Here is a 16432-nt window from a genome sequence, read left to right as displayed (position 1 = left end):
AGGTCATTTGGGTAAATTATGTTCATGAACACCTGTAACACATGTGAGTGTAATTAATCTGAATTGACTTATTGAGAAACTATGAAGACTGGTCAGGACATCTATCAGTCAATTTGATCGTAGGCAAACTCCGGAGGCCCAGTAGCTGACGTGAGGATACAAAAAGACATTTAAGCAAAAACAAAGAAACAGTTCAAAGAAAGGTATTCTTTATTCAATACTTTAGACATAAACAAGAAAAAAACACATCTACTGAATCTCATCAAATGCCACTGCCAGAAATCTGACAAAGGACAACGTCCAAAGTGTACATTGAAACGAACTCTCTCGTGCTTATATGCATTCACAGTTTTTCACACTATCACTTAAGATATAAAAACAAACCTTATTTCAGTTAACATTAAATATTTTGTTATTTGTAACATTTCTACAGCTCAACATCCAAAAGTTTACTGAATACACACAAGTTGATTGCAGATGCATGCAAAGCATGGCCACCTTGCGAGGTTTCTAACAATAACGGCAGAACGGATAACTCTACTTACAATAAGATACAAAATATATTCATTTATTTATCTAACACATCATTCTCTCACTGACTTATTGTAATCCTTTAGATATGCAGATATGCACATGATTTACTTATGAAAGTTTTCCGTTATGACACTAATACAGACTAACTTGTCACTCTACACTATGACTCATGCCAATTTAAGATACACTACTTCCACAGGATGTATATTTCACTAGTGGTCCAGACACAAAATAGACTCATGGGAATTCATTTTACAGGTGTAAGATCGTAGAAATATGGTATTTCTATGTTTTTACATCTGTAAAATGGACTCCGATGAGCTTCTGCACTGGTCCCCGCAGCAGGAGGAAGATGTCGGCTCTGTGATTCTTCGAACTTCTGCACCGGTCCCCCCAGCAGAAGGAAGAGGCCAGCTCTGGCCGTGGGTTCACCCAGACAAGCTCGGCGACCAGCACTACAGAAACTGGGGAAAGGAACTATAACTCACCTTACCATAGCTTTATACATTGGACAATAATCAAACATTAAACATCCGTGAAACCTTCACGACCAGATGATGATGATAGAACAATAACAACAACAGTAGAACAAACTCCTCTCCCCTGCCTCATGATATATTTACGAAACGCAGCCAGTAACTGTTCTGGTATTGAAAAGGCGCCGCACATCCTTGAAACGTACAGGTGGACAACCACAAATCGTTCTAAACATACAAAATAAGACATCCACAACAACTGACATTGCATTAACATTGCATAACTCTCGATGTATCGACATAACCGGAACAACAAGATACATACCTGCATACCTGGTCCTCTAAACTTGCACCGAAAAGCCGCGGAATCGAGAAATCCTGTCTGAGACGTGCACAGGTAACACACGTCTGCGGACTCACCTGGGCTTAATGTCAACAAACCTGAACTTTCTGACCTTTAACCTTAAGTTCACTATGGTACCTGATACACACATAACGTCGCGGTATGTTTGACGTATGTCAAACACGTTTGCAGATGACTCTCATTTAGTATGGAAGCTCACAAGCTAACTCTAAAACGCTTCTCTTGGACTTTTTTCTAACGTTCTGTCTCCTGTGTACTAACCTACATTCTCCTCCGATCTTGAACACAGCTACATCTATCCATATTCATAAACTCAACAGGCCACACCTGAACGTTACACGGTGTTAATAAAGCGCCGCCCAGTGACAGGTTCAGGTACTGCAGACGCTGACTTTCATCACGTCACAATCGGGCTGCACCTGACCGTGACAGGTCCATGCTGAAGCGCCGCATAGTGAAGGGTGAAGGTATCGCAGCTCAGGAGTGCCCAGTTGAGATAATAAGGTACAAGACAGAATCAGCTAGAACCCAGGGGAAGGTGTGCAGTCTGGTGATTCAAGGTTTTATTGCATCAAAGTTTTAACTTTCATTCTCCTAAAAACTAATTACGTCAGACAGACACATAGTTTTGGACTTGTCTCCTGACGCTTAATGTGAAACACTACAAGTGAAACCAACTCAATTCAGTTCTCATCTATCCTTAGTCTAACTATTGTAACGTTGGGGCACCACCGAAGATCAAGCAAATAGTTGTCTCCATCCTTCTCGATTTTCTGGTTTTCCTAATGCTTTACTTTGTGTCATGCCTATCCATTATCTGATATTATCCTCAAATCTATTCCGTTACCTCTTCCTTCCTCCCTGAACGGTTCCTTGTATGATAGTTTTAGTTGGTCCCAATGTAATCCATAGTCATAGATTATGTGTCACTGTCAGTTTTCAGTGTTTCCTAAACTCAATGCAATGATAGCAGTTTTGGTCTAGCCTCGTGTACGTCTGGACTGTTATTAGCCTACGTTTACACAATCTTTCGCTGGACGAAGGCGGTAATTGTTGGGCCGGCCGCTAGGAGCGCGATTTAGACAGGCAAGTCTGTGATCTTTACCTTTGGGTAGCGTTTGTATGTGTGTATGTAAATGACCAGCATAACTCAAGAAGACTTTGGACAACTTCTGTCATTTGGTAGAAAAGATGATCAACTGGTATGATTTATTATCGATGAGAAACACTCATGATACGTCAGTCAAAAATCATTTGGCGAAGTAAGAGGAACGAAGTACGTGGAACTCTAGTTAATAATAATACATGAAAGGTATAGTGAGAGTGTTACTTTAGACTGTTAATAACAGTGAGCAGATCAAGTAGTGCTTCTAGACTCTGTTATATATGTCCAAGCAAGCTTACTGTGTAGATGAAGCGAAATTTGAGTCATCTTACTTTGACCTATTATCGGTCATAAAATGTACCTTTTACTACTCCTAAACACCTTACAACTTGATTCCGATGAACACTTCTTAAAGAGTCGCCTGACTATTTCTTTTATCATACATTCTGGCAGACAGGATAGGTTTGAAGCAAAATTATCTCTTAGGCTGATTCTAATCCATAGCAACAGTAACGATACTGTTATAATAGTGTTTTAATTCAATGTAAGTCCATTCATTTGGGAGGGTTCTTCTGGCACATGTTGACCTTGTCTCCCATACTCAAGGCCATCCCCTGGAAAAGAAAAAAAAAGGTCATGTGATACTCAAAATTGGTAGCAATGTACATGACTTGTGTAGTTAACATTATTATTTATACCCCAAAATTATTCACACCCCTTATGCTTGTAAATTGCAAGTAGGATTTGGCCCAATTTTAAAATTTCATATACTGTGTGTACTGATATACATGTAGCAGTAAATTTTGAAGCACAGTTAAGAAAATTATCCTTAACCCTTATACTGATTCATTGATTTTGTTATATAAAAAGTGGTTCTTCTTGGGAAATATTGATAAACATAATTACACAAGTATTTTTTTAAATTTCTTGGTTCAGATGTACTCAATTCATGCTTTGACAAAAAGATGCCATGTCCAGAATTATCCAGGGCATTCATATCATAAATTTTCTTGTTGAGGTTTACTGTCATAGTTAATTTTGCAACTGACATCAAACCATGATTGTTCTTGATTTACAACTGACAACCAACTAAAAATGGCCCAAATTCCACTGTTACATTTCATTCTTGAGAAAAACAACAAATTTACAAGGGGTATGAATAATTTTCTTGTTAACTGTATGCCTGCGATTACAGATGTTTAAAATCTGATTTACACGACAATGAACTGTGGACTAAACAGCTTAAGTACACTGTACATGTACATACCTGACTCTTGGCCCTGATCCGGATGTGTCCCTGTACAGGGGCATCTTCACCCAGGTGGATCATCTTCTCAATACTCAGGTTAGCCAGGACATCCTCACCAAAGATGGAACGGGCATACAGGTTGGCTGCCATGAAGCCACATTCTCCAGACAGTGCCTGTAACAACCAATCAGTTGACATGTAACAAGACGAAGCATTATCCTGCTTAGACTATAACAAGAATTGTGAGAAATCCAATTGACAATTTATTAACTTCTGTGCGTTTTTATTGTAGTCTTTACAAAAAGTCCTTGACTATGCTTTTGTCCAGCAAACACAACACTAGAGCTACCACTAAACATTATAAAAAAGGTATCTTTCAATCAAAAAAAACTAAAGTTTCCATCACTTGTAGCAGAAACACAGAAAAAAACCTGACCTTCTCTGGCGTGAGACTCTTCATGTTAGTAGACTTCAGCAGGTGTCCCATGTAGGTCCCCAGGTCGGTTATGGACGTGTTGACTGTCACCTGTAGTAAACAACAATGATCATTGGTGGAAAATATCTAGTTGTATTCATAGTCTGCTTTCATCACTACTTATCCTTCTGAAGAGACTTTTGGCGTATAAGGGCAGTGCCCATCGTTCAATAGCCCCTTGGCCACAAAAGACACTTGTAATGTTCAACTCCAATACTTCTGCTTGTAAGTTAGTACATGTAAGTGCTGAGCAAAGAAAGCAATATGTGCCACTTTTCAAGCCTTTAGTATGACCCAACTGGGGTTTGATCCCATGGCCTTCAAGATAAAGACTCTACAGTTACTAGTTACTGTAGTAGTACTTACTACACCATTGCAGCAGTAGTACCAGGACAAAACAGTGACAGATTCCCATTGCAGTGTTACTATCTGTTTCTAAGCATTAGACAAAGTTTTCAGCGAGGCCCACCTTGTTTTCCCATTCAAACTCGGCCCACATCTGTCGGAACTCGTTGTCGGAGCACTGGGCCGGCACGATGTAGTCCATGATGTCGATGTGGATGTCGTTCAACACGACACAGTTACGGTCGCTGGCTGCGCCGCTGACGTCATAGACTGACAGAATGAGGCATAAAGAACAGTTCAGCATACGTGTACCTATAACAGTAACTGTATGGGACTCAAAATCTTTACAACACAATCAATGAGAGCTTCAAAGTTCATTGATAGATATCATTCTTTTATATCTAGCATAGTTGAACAGTGATTTTGAACACTTGAAAAAGACTGGACTTGGACAGTCGAAAAATTTCGGAAAGACTCACTTCAATTTTGGATTGTGTTGGACAGTCTGTTCAACTTTGCTTCAGAACAACCAAAGAGTAGCTTACAAACAAAAATGTCTTTTTCACTACAAAAAGATCAAAATTTGAAACAGAATGATTTGGGTGTTACCGCTCTAGAACGGGAAGTACTCACCGATATTGCCAAATATGATGCCGTTCTCTGTGGAAGCCACCTTGACGTTGGCCTTGATGTTAGCAAAGTCATGTGGAGCCAGAATGATGGGGGAGGGCTTCTCTACCAACTTCAGATCACCTGGAAATGAACACAGGGTAAACTTAGAAATAAAAAGCATTTGTCACAAATTCATCAGTTCCATAGTAACTGCCATTGTTAATCATTTCTACATTTTAACTTTCAGCCTGCTAAGGTAGCAATTTTTAACCAAAATCACATTGGTTATGGGGTTAGGCAGTAAGGGGAAGGCTAACAAGTTTTCTACAAAAAGAAGGAAAATATCTTTGTGGTTCAATTCACTGGCTATGCAGGTGCAAATAGAGCTACAATCAACTTGATAAAGGCGCCACCCAGGTGGTATTGCCAAAAACAACTTGCAAGCTGGAAGTATATAAAAATCATATATAAATCTTGAAATGTTTGCTGTTGTCTTATTTTTGCGTTGACTGCAATTTATAACAATGTGAATATGGAAGTCCAATATACTACAAAATCTCAACGGCCAATTTAAAACATAGCAAAAAAACTATTTTTTCCTTCTACTGCAGAATTAAGCCCCTACGAAAATAACAGAATTGACAGTTTTCTGACCTAGAGTGGCCAGTTCCAGAGTGACGCTCTGTAAGGTGTCGCTGGTCTGGTTGACGATCAGAACGTCCAACACGATGTCATACTGGTTCACATGGACGTACGCCTCAGCATACACCGGGTCAGAGAACCCTGTCAGCTGGTTAACCTGGGTACAAGAACACAACATATTCACAAGTTGGAAATTCCTTCCAAATTTGAACAAAAGCAAACTCAGTTATGATCTCTATCTTTATCACACATTCTTTCAAGGATTAACATTACAGGAGACTATCACCTTTTCAAGATGTCAACCCAGTGACCAGACTGTAAGATTTGATCCACTCACACCGGGAAGGACTCCTACTCTTTTTACAAAGTGCGGTGGGTTCTTAACATTCTCAAGGTGTGACTGTCCTCAAACACAGGTCCTCTGGCTTTATGTTCCATTCAAGACAACGTCCCTAACCAAAGCTATGTACTCATTTTCACCTGTGTCCAGTGAGGAAATAGGTGTTAAGTGCCTTTCCCAAGGGCACAACACTGGGGCCTGCGAGGGATTCAAACCCAGAACTCTCACCTTCTGTAGTTTGGAGGCCTGTGGATCGGCTGCATCCTTCTTTTGTTGAGTCCCCACTGCTTGGAGCAGGCTTAACTCAAACAGATCCTACAGAAAATTTAACAACTTTTAATCAACTTGCACATACACATATTACACAAATATTTGTACAACATGATGTATATCTTTTTTGTGTCAGAATTTCCTAAAAGATAAGGTAATATAAAAATTATACATACATAGTTAGCTCGTTTAGTTTGCACTGCACATGAACAGTGTGATGCATTGTGGGTAACATGTCAAAGTTTACCTCAGTGGTGCCATGTTCTGTCTTGTTGACCAGCTGCATGAAGCTGATTGGGTCGTCAGGCTGGACACTCACGGTCTTCTTCTCTATCACAGTCTGGAAGAAAGATTGACCATTCCGTCAAAAAATGAAGCATACCACTATGATCATGATAATCAGGTCAAACGGCTTTCCTCCTAAGGCGTTGCCAAAAACTAGGACAACTATTCAAGTAAAGTACCTCATCAATACAGACCAAGTCCATAGTCTCACCCACCACTGTCAAAATGTAGAAACATAAAAATGCAAATATTTGATGGACATGCAGCCACTCTCTCATTGGTCAAACCACTAATTGCCATCCTAGCATCATCATAAAAATGTGGGGAGTGTCATTGATATCAATGTCAACCTAGTCTTCCCAACCTCTACTTTATCTAACAAGAAAGCAGATTTACAACTTAAAGAAATTGTTAAAGATTTGAAGCTATGTACATCTACAATGTAAGACCTGCTAGTAAGATGTTTTTCTGAGTTTGCTGACCTTTTGGTTTTCTTTCTCCTCCTGGTGTATAGCTGCCAGCATGGTGGACAGCGAATGGCGACACTCCCGGCTGAAGATGTCGTTAACCGTGGGGGTGCGGTCAGACAGGACCTTCAGGCACAGGGCGATTCTGTCCAGGTCGTCATCTGTGATTGGCTGGATGGGAATAAACGAGTTATTTAAGGCTTCACTTGCCTACATCTTAGTACTGTAAATATATTCACTTTTGCAATGGTTTTATCTTGTGGTGGGAGGTAAAAAGCACTTTAACAGTACTTAAAGTTTGCAGTAGAAACAATTCTGTAAACAATAGCAATACATTAAAAATGCATATTTGCAATGTCATGTATTCGGGGTGGAGAGGCCCCGGCAAAAACTGCAAAATTAGAACCACTGCATAAGTATCAAAATTTACAGTACAACTTTATAATTAGCCTACAGATAACAAAACAATGTGGTGAAACATAGAGGACAGCATACCTTGGTTGCTAGTCCAGACTTCCCAAGATGGATAATGGTTGCCATGATCAGCATACACTCTGCATTGAAGGACTGGTGGGGAAAATTAAAATATCTTTTTATCATTGAACCAGCTTTGACAAAAGAAAACAAGCAAACAGACAAACACAAAGACTTGTTTCAGTTGAAATGATTTTGCTGAATAAAAAAAATCCACTACAAATATAGCACAAACTATTTGTTGTGCTTCTTTCAATCAATTAACCAATCAATCATCTATGGGCATGATGCATGGTGGCAGTTGCAATTGTACGTAAAGATGACCTTACGTTGTGCTTCTTGTCGTTGTGCACCAGTTCCCCATACCGAATGGCCAGTTTGGTTAGAGTGGTGGCCAGAGAAGCTCCCACAAAGAAGTCTCCGTCCATCAGGAAACCTCGCAGTGGAGGCCTGGTTGAAAGATTTAAAAAGAACAGTTAACTTTCAAATGTAGCTTCCATGATTTCAGTTGAAATCCAAGCTAGTGTCATAAATGGCTCCCACCTTGAGGTGTTGACAAAAAAATTACATAATCAGAGTACAATTGTGTGGATACATTGAAGAAAACAAAGAAATACAAAATCTTACAAAGTATGAAGACATCACTTTATATATAGTGTCAATCAAAAGTAGAAATTCAAGCAAAGAGAATTTTGTCCTGCATTTCTAGGTTCTGTCTTTCTTATTTGTATGTATTGACAGAAGTAGGTAGGGATATGGGGGAATAGGTCCATCAAAGCAAAAGTCTCTAAAGCATACTGTAAATTTATTTATTTTTGCAGGGACACAATTTCACACTATGAGTGAAAAGTAGTGAAGTTTGTGGTGTTTTAATTTTGCAGTTGAAACAGTTCTATGAAACAGTCGAAATGCATTGAAATGCATGGTGGAGTGGTCACAGCAAAAACTGTCAAATTGAAATTAAAACTACCGTAAACATTTCAAGATGTACAGTACCTCTTTTCCTCGCTGGACTTCTTGACGGTGGAGGTGAGAGCGCTCTGCGTGGCGTAGGTTCCCTCGGCCGTCAGGAGTTTCTGCTGAGTCGGCGTGAACTCATCCTCGTCCTTTATCTCCCCTGCAGCCTTCTTCATCTCAGACTCAACTATTGGGATCTAATGGAAGGAATATGTGTACCATTTTCGCAGGAGCTTAGTTTTGCATCAGAAGGGGAAAGGAGGTTTAGCAGGGTTTTAAGTTCCTGGTTTGTAATGTAGTACAGTAGAAGAAAAAATACAAATCATGTACTGGGCGAAAATAAAACCACCGTGAATATTTCAAGATTTACAGTATTTTGAGGACTCAGATGTTTCAGATAGAATATCAGGCTTGATTGAAGTATGAGGTTTAACCTTCTCCCTGCTGCCTAACTCTGTAACCAATAGGGAATTGGGTGCCAAATGGCTACTTCAGTGTGCTAAAGGTTCTATGAAGAATGAAAGATTGTGATTGAGAGAAAGACTTACATCTCCCAGCGAGTGTCGGATCTCGTGCATGAGTGCCTGGATGTCCTCCGCTGTCGTGCAGTACTCGCCCAGGATCCACAACGCCGCCCGGTGGACCCTACAAAAAGTGCAGGCAAACAAGATACATGTCAGCATAAACAAGAGTAAACCGTTATGGTAAAGGTCCAATAGCTTTTTTGAGGTCATTGGGGCAGTGGGTTCTTATCCACTGTGTCTAGGGCCCGTATTGGAAGGCGGAGCCCAACCCACTTCTTCTACCGTCTTTTACCTCCCCAACCAAAGTCAGGTACCCTTTTCTACAAGAGGGTAGAGTGGGGAAAGTCATGTAAAGTGCCTTTCCCAAGTATACAACATCTAGCCAGAAATGCCAGGAATCGAACCAGAGACAATTCAGTCTCGGGTCCGTTTGCCTAGCCACCTGGCTATATTTGACACCAGTCAAAACAAGAGAAACGCTTTTTTTCATGTGAATACTTTTAACATTCTCTCAGTAATATGACTTACTTGACAGACTTGATGGAGGGGAAGACCTCCAACAGTTTCTCCAGGATGACATGCTTCAGCTGTTCAAAGCGCTGGATCGCTTCCCGCACGAACACCAACACGTCTGCGGCAGCCAGCTCATTCTGGTCACTCAGGAACTCCATCAACTGGTACAACAAAAAGAGTTATCAGATATAAAAGATATTTAACTTAACGAGCCAGAAAAATAATGAATCCTTTGTTGTATTAGTAGTTTTGTTTTAAAGATTCAAAATCAGTTATAGAAGTTCAGATTATAGCTCTGAAAAGAGGCAGTAAGGTTTGTAATTAGGTTTTGCTGACATTTAACATGGTCTCACTGCTTGAACTGCTAATTGCGAGTCTCTCATTGGTTGAACTGCTAATTGCCATTCTCTCATTGGTTGAACTGCTAATTGCCATTCTCTCATTGGTTGAACTGCTAATTGCCATTCTCTCATTGGTTGAACTACTAATTGCCATTCCTCACCACAGGGATGACAGCTCCAGCCATGTCAGGGAACTTGATACTACAGGAGTGCAGGGTGCGCACCAGGAGCTGGCGGTACTTGTCTGTGTCCTCGTGTTCAGTAATGTCGTTAGTCTTAATCACTTCCTTCTTCAGCACAAGCACCAACTGGAAAACAAAGGTCTCATATCAACGTTTCATTCTATAAGGAATGTCAAAGAGTGCAACATGGTTGCACTGTTTAATAATTAATAGGTCTTATTCTAATGTTTTATTCCATAAGGAATTTCAAATAGTGCAACATGGTTACACTGTAATAATAGGTCTCATTTTGATGTTTCATTCCATAAGGAATATCAAAGAGTGCAACATGGTTGCATAGTTTCATAGCTAGTTTTCGAAATTCTTAAAGTATATCCAGAATATTCATTGTACATGTCAAGATCACAAATCATCACAAATATAAATCAAATATAAAAGTTATGTGCCTTTATGGTTGGTTGTATAGGATTCTGTACTAATATAGCGATTAAAATTCAGGCCTTTTTTTGCTTTATTAATGTACTTGAAGTATGATATCCAAATCATCTACAAAATCTTGCATATAGAGGTGACAAGTTCAAAGTGTACAAACACATGCTATAATATTCTGTATGTGATTCTTCTAGCAAAAGAATTATAAAAGAAAATTCTGCTTACCTCCTCAACATTCCTTGAAGACACCAGGTCAAGAGCCAAGTTCAACGTCTTCTTACGGACCTCCAAGTCTGGTGTGGACAGTACACGTAAGATGTCCATCACAAGATCCTATAGACACCAACCAAAAAATTAACACATAATTGACACGTCATTTTCCCACTAAAATTTATAGTAACATTGCAATTGGATGCTGCTATCAAAGCTGAGATGCCTACAGCAAAAGTTTTAGTTCCTTTTTATTAGTTCTCGTTAAAGCTACTGTCACACATAGCCAACCACAGCCTCCCAACCTTCTCCAGACCATAATTGGGGATTAGCAAGGTCATCTGTGGTTAGGAGTTGGTCAGCAAGGCTGCCTACTTTGTCTTTAAAAGTGGTCTGCGCCAACCGACTATGAATTTTGACAAATAAAAGCTGGGAAAGTCAGCTTGGATCAGAGAAGTAAACTGGAGTTAGAATAGGATGGATTCTAGGCTACTCCCAACCCAGTGCCATCTTCATTGGGGAGTGGTCGGGAGATACGTCGTGGGGGGGTCGTGAATGTGTGACAGAAGCTGCAAGCAAGTTGTCTGCTTCTACAGCTAGACAAAGGGAAAGACTTACTTGTTCCTGATGGGAAAAAGGATGCATGCAACACAGATAGAGAAGACTGGTTAAGTGTTTGAAACATTTACTATCCAACCATAATAAAAGGGTTAGTTTTTGTATTAGAAAAAGTTAAAGAACATGCTGTACAGTTTAGACAGTTTGTTTAATGTTTTGCTGAATGGGAGAGTTTTGAACGCAAAGCTTTGTTGTATCCGAGTGGCAGTGTACCTGGAGTACTCTCTCGTGTTGCGGGTTGTCCTTCAGCGCGATGAGCCTGTCCAGAACGATCAGCTTGACGTTGTTGTCACTCTCCTTCACGATGAGCTCGATGTAGCAGCTTGCTGCAGCCTTTACAAAATACGAAGTATTAGACAATGTCAGTGGGCGCTAAAATGAGCAGAAACGTTCCAAACAATTAATGATAGATAATCCATGTCTATCAATTCAAAGATTCAAATCTCATTCTTGGCAACTTAGTTTTATCTTTATGGACATTTTTGATACTGTGAATTCATTGACTTTTGCAGGGACTTAATTTTGTGGCAAGAGCTAGGGGAAAGGAGGTGCTTCTGGCGTTTTAAGTTTGCAGTTGAAATAAAACAGTAGTATTACAATGAAAACACAGATTTCCACTGTTATCATAAAACCGATAGAAATAAAACCAATGCAAACATTTCAAGATTTACAGTAGTGGATAAAACAAACAAAACTGAACTTTGCATATGCTTCAACTCGTTAGAGTAATAAATATGATGATGATGTTGATGATGATGATACAACAAATGTTCAGAACCATACTTGACTGTTAAACTGGATCAAAAAGAGAGAGTTTTGTACCTTGATGGCAGTGGGTGCACTGGACAGGGTGACCAGTGTTCCCGCCGCCTCGTAACGCACGGCCGGGCTGGACGAGTTCAGCAGGTTGTAGATACAGCGGATGAAACGGGCGCGCTCGTTTGGGTTAGCGTGACACACCTGTGGGAAAACATACCATATAAAAAACTTTTAGCCTCTTTCATTGACCTCATGACCTGGAATTCTGCCAACTCTGATCTTCATTTCCTGTCACTCTGGTGACTCTGACCTTCACTTCCTGTCAGTGAACTTAACTAGCATTTGGAAAATACATAATGCAGAAACAAAGACAGACAAACTGAAGCATCGAAAATGATACCTCCCATTTCAAGGAGGAAAAACAAGCAGAATTAGATGCAATTGATCAAAAAATGAACAAGGCCTACCTTGTAGACCAGTTCAACAATAACCAGCTGTAGAATGTCACCAAAGGTATGCAGCTGGTCGATGCAGGTGCTCAGGTAATCCAGTGCTCGCTCCTGTGTTTAAAGAAAGGAACAAAAAAATCACCAACTGCCCCATACTTTGATTTGTAAAATGTAGTACTGTACAATGATTTGAGCCAAAACATGGTCTCTCATAAGAGTTGTATCTGGCCTCTCACTAGAGTTTTCTGTCTTACCTGATCAGCATGGATGAGCATCATGAAGGCATTCCTCTTGCAGGAGGCGTCCTGTTCTTGCTCCAGGAAGTTGTGGATCAGCTCAGGGCCATCGGGAATCAGAGAGTCAAAGTTCCTAAAAAAAACACAATCAAATTTAAACATACAATAATGTGATTTTCATTTATACTGTAAGTCTTGAAATGTTTACAGTGGTTTCATTTTCGTAGTTTCAATATCATGATACAGTACAATTATGTGTTTTTGAATTACTAGTCTATCAAAGACGTGCTTCAAACATAAACTTAAAACTCTGTGAAAACCTCCTTTCCCCTCCTAACTTGAAATTTAGTCAGTGAAGTCACTGTGAAAAATAAATGAATTTACAGTACACTTTCTCCAAAAATTGTCTGTGGCGATTCAAACAGAACTTTATGGAGAACAATGTCTACAGCCGCCATGCATCAATAATGATAATGATGCCCGCTGTTGATTGATTGTGATTCAACAATTACAGAAGAGGCTACACCCACGAGGTGTCGTCAAAAAAAGTACTGACTTGTAGATGGTGAAGATGGCGAGGACAGCGTTCCTGCGTACGTAGGAGTGTCGATGTTCCAGACAGGTGCGGATGGACGGCATCAGGGGCTCCAGCAGCTCCGATTCCTTCAGCTTACACAGGAAACGCAGCGTGGAACCGCGAATGAACTCGTTGGGATGTTGAAGATCCTGCGTAAAAACGACACAGATTATCTACATTGAATATTTGACAATAAGTTCAAGACTGCAAAGATAGCCTAAGAGACAGAGGAAGCAAAACAACTAAAAAAGCTGTGAATACGGTACAGTTTTCATGGTGACCTCTCCACTGTAAATCCATGATACCACGAATATGCCTTTCCAATATACAACAACTTACTGTTAATGTATTACTAGTGTATTACAGAATTGTTTCCACCTCAAATTTGAAACACCGTGAAAGTAGATGAATTTATAAATTATAGTAACCAAAACATCAGGACCTGAAATCAATAATGACATTGTACAGAAATTTTGAAAATGGGATAAAGCAGGAACTACACAACTAGAATGTCACCATGCCCAAGATAGAAACAGTAAAGAGAAAGAAAAGAGATCTAGATGTGTATTTTTGACACAAAAAAAACATTTTCATTTACTCCATCCTTCTCCCTGCTACCTAATTCTGTAACCAATAGGGAATTGGGTGCCAAACGGCTACTTCAGAGTGCTAAAGGTTAAGATGTTAAAAGCAGATGTACCTTTCTGTAAGCATCACACACGAGGATGAACTCGTGCAGCATCTTGCCATCAGGTCCAGTCTTGGGTACAATCTCCCAGAAAATTAGCAGGAGCTTCTTAATGGTGTGGTCTTGGAGGGGCATCACAAACCTGGACAGAGGTTTATGTTAATTTTCAAATCAAATGTCTCTTCAAGATCTAGAGTTACAGAATTTCAAAGTCTGGGACTTGAATCCATGTAGTTTGAGTTTTGCCATTAATATCTTGATCTTAATCTTGATTTGGTACTCGGCAACACCCCTCTTGTTGGGGTAAAGCGCCCAGGGGAGTGCGCAGCGCTTTTATTGTCCTCTGCGGTGCAGGTCTGGAGCACCGCCTCCTTGATAGAGAGTTTCAGCTATCTCTGTGACTTCTTGAGGCAATGAATTCATAAAGACATACTGCTAGAATTTCTGTGCAATGTATACATCTTACATGTACATCAACAAGTATATACATTTTCAATACATATAGAGAGAGATTATATATTTTGATGATACTTGGTAACCTTTTTTTCCTGTTTTTATCTATTTTGATTCAGTATCTCTTATTTTTCAAAATCAAAACTGTGGCTTTACCTAGATCACTAAACATAAACAATCATACACAACTCAACATGTTGCATCCTTGATTGAGAAATACATGTAGCAACTATCATTATGTACTATTGTATTATCATCTTCCATACCTGATGATAGTCATTAGTAGAGAAGGCATCTTCTCTCCATTGAGGATCATGTGGATGACCTTCTTCAAGGCTTCTGTCTTGGTACGGACATCTCCTTTCTCTGTTGATAGTAACACAAGTAACATTTGTAAAAATAAGTCTTACATATCTACACAACCAGTTTCCAGTTAAGCAGTCAACCTTAACTGATATGAATCATACTGTAGCTAGTATCAAAGCAGCTTTGCCACGAAGAGAGGAAGAGAGGAATTGAATCTTTCCTGCTGGATTTGTAAACTCAGACGTTTCAAGCGTCCATACGGCAGCTTTTTGTCTGAGGAGAATGAATCATTGTTCATTGTTTCACTTTGCAGCTTTGCCATGGTTCCCATTTTCAGCAAAGCACACTGAGTCACCCCACTTACCCGTATTCTTTTCAACAAATGTGTTGGGTTCTTTTTTGTACAAGGTTTGACTGTCTTTGACATCACATTACGCTCCCTCATACAAGGGCCCTGAATGACAATGAATTGTATGAAATTGAAAGTCGTAAAGCTATGTGTATGACCATACCCAGATCAGTCTTGAGCTGTAGTTCTGTAGGAGGTTCAGCATCAGAAGGGATGTTGATCAGGGTGTAGCAGGGCTGCTCTGCTGCAGTCGTCATCTTGGATTCTCTTACTGAAAAGTACCATGAACAAAACTTCCTAGTAAGCTGTAATTATATAAAGACAATTCAAACTCTACATATCATTTACCTGGATGTCTAACCCTAATAAACGTTTTAAGCTGTAATTGATTTTAGAATATACAGATGAACGTCATCATTGACTAATAATATAACGGTTACTTATTTGTTATACTTATTAGAGTAGAGTAGAGTAGAGTAGAGTAGAGTAGAGTCTACAGTCAGGTAGGTTAATATGTAGTATTACATACACTTCTGAATAATATTAGAGAAAAGTATGATTGGCCTAAGGACACTACATGCAAGATGTAAGCCAAAGTTAGGGGTTAGTAGTTAGTACATAAATTTGTATGATAAATATATGTGTTGCTGAAGTCACTTTGGCTTTGGAAGTGTGTGAAGTTTTACTACAAATTGTGTTATCATATTCGCTTGAAGACACTGAGCAAAGACTGCAATACTTAGTTCATTGCTTAGGATATTGATTTGACATATCATCCAAAGAGGTTTCAAAAGTTCAAGACTTTTCAGAAGTTCTCGGGTTAACTAGTTTTTCTGAAGACGGACACGTCGGCTGGGAGGGGGGCATGCCGGTTTCGCGTATTTTCAACTTCAACAAATCGAATCACGGCGCCTAAAACAACAACAACCATCCAGTGGTATCGTTGAAATCAACCCTTAAGACTCCGAAACAAGTGTATCTTACCTGTCAATGTCTTCAATATTTAAGAAAAACTCGAAATCCTCGACTCTTCTGAGTCGCACCCGGTCCCAAGGTAGACGTGGCCAACTCTCGCGCCCAGCGATCAATTACACCACGTGACCGCGAGATTCTGTGTGATTTCACTAAATCTGAAATTTTTCATCAAAAATCCCTTAATTCATTTCTTTTCACACATAAAATCTGTCTATATCTAAGATA

At 39.7% G+C, this 16432-nt stretch overlaps 1 protein-coding gene across 1 annotated transcript; it reads right to left on the bottom strand.

Moving 5' to 3' along the window:
• Positions 1–2552: 2552 nt before the first annotated feature.
• Positions 2553–16343, bottom strand: LOC136421743 (coatomer subunit beta-like). Its single transcript, XM_066409257.1, has 25 exons — positions 16217–16343; positions 15396–15503; positions 14844–14943; positions 14137–14266; positions 13416–13585; positions 12878–12992; positions 12642–12734; positions 12238–12375; positions 11629–11748; positions 10813–10920; positions 10135–10281; positions 9648–9793; positions 9144–9240; positions 8635–8792; positions 7968–8088; positions 7660–7731; positions 7180–7335; positions 6660–6752; positions 6371–6457; positions 5815–5959; positions 5182–5301; positions 4673–4818; positions 4165–4254; positions 3747–3902; positions 2553–3093 (listed from the first exon to the last, which is right to left on the bottom strand). Exons 2-25 carry the CDS (start codon positions 15487–15489, stop codon positions 3034–3036), a joined length of 2862 nt encoding a protein of 953 aa, XP_066265354.1. The 5' UTR covers positions 15490–15503; positions 16217–16343; the 3' UTR covers positions 2553–3033.
• Positions 16344–16432: the final 89 nt, after the last annotated feature.

This window comes from Branchiostoma lanceolatum, chromosome 16, assembly GCF_035083965.1.
Source record: "Branchiostoma lanceolatum isolate klBraLanc5 chromosome 16, klBraLanc5.hap2, whole genome shotgun sequence".
NCBI classification, from domain to species: domain Eukaryota; kingdom Metazoa; phylum Chordata; class Leptocardii; order Amphioxiformes; family Branchiostomatidae; genus Branchiostoma; species Branchiostoma lanceolatum.
Note: the sequence above shows the minus strand (reverse complement) of the source record. Positions and strands in the feature narration are given on the sequence as shown.

Coding starts and splice junctions, on each gene's coding strand:
- LOC136421743 (XM_066409257.1), bottom strand. CDS start 15,489: ATGACGACTGCAGCAGAGCAGCCCTGCTACACCCTGATCAACATCCCT. Junction 11,749..12,237: donor GTGCACCCACTGCCATCAAG/GTACAAAACTCT, acceptor TATTTTGTAAAG/GCTGCAGCAAGCTGCTACAT. Junction 6,458..6,659: donor CAGAACATGGCACCACTGAG/GTAAACTTTGAC, acceptor AATTTTCTGTAG/GATCTGTTTGAGTTAAGCCT.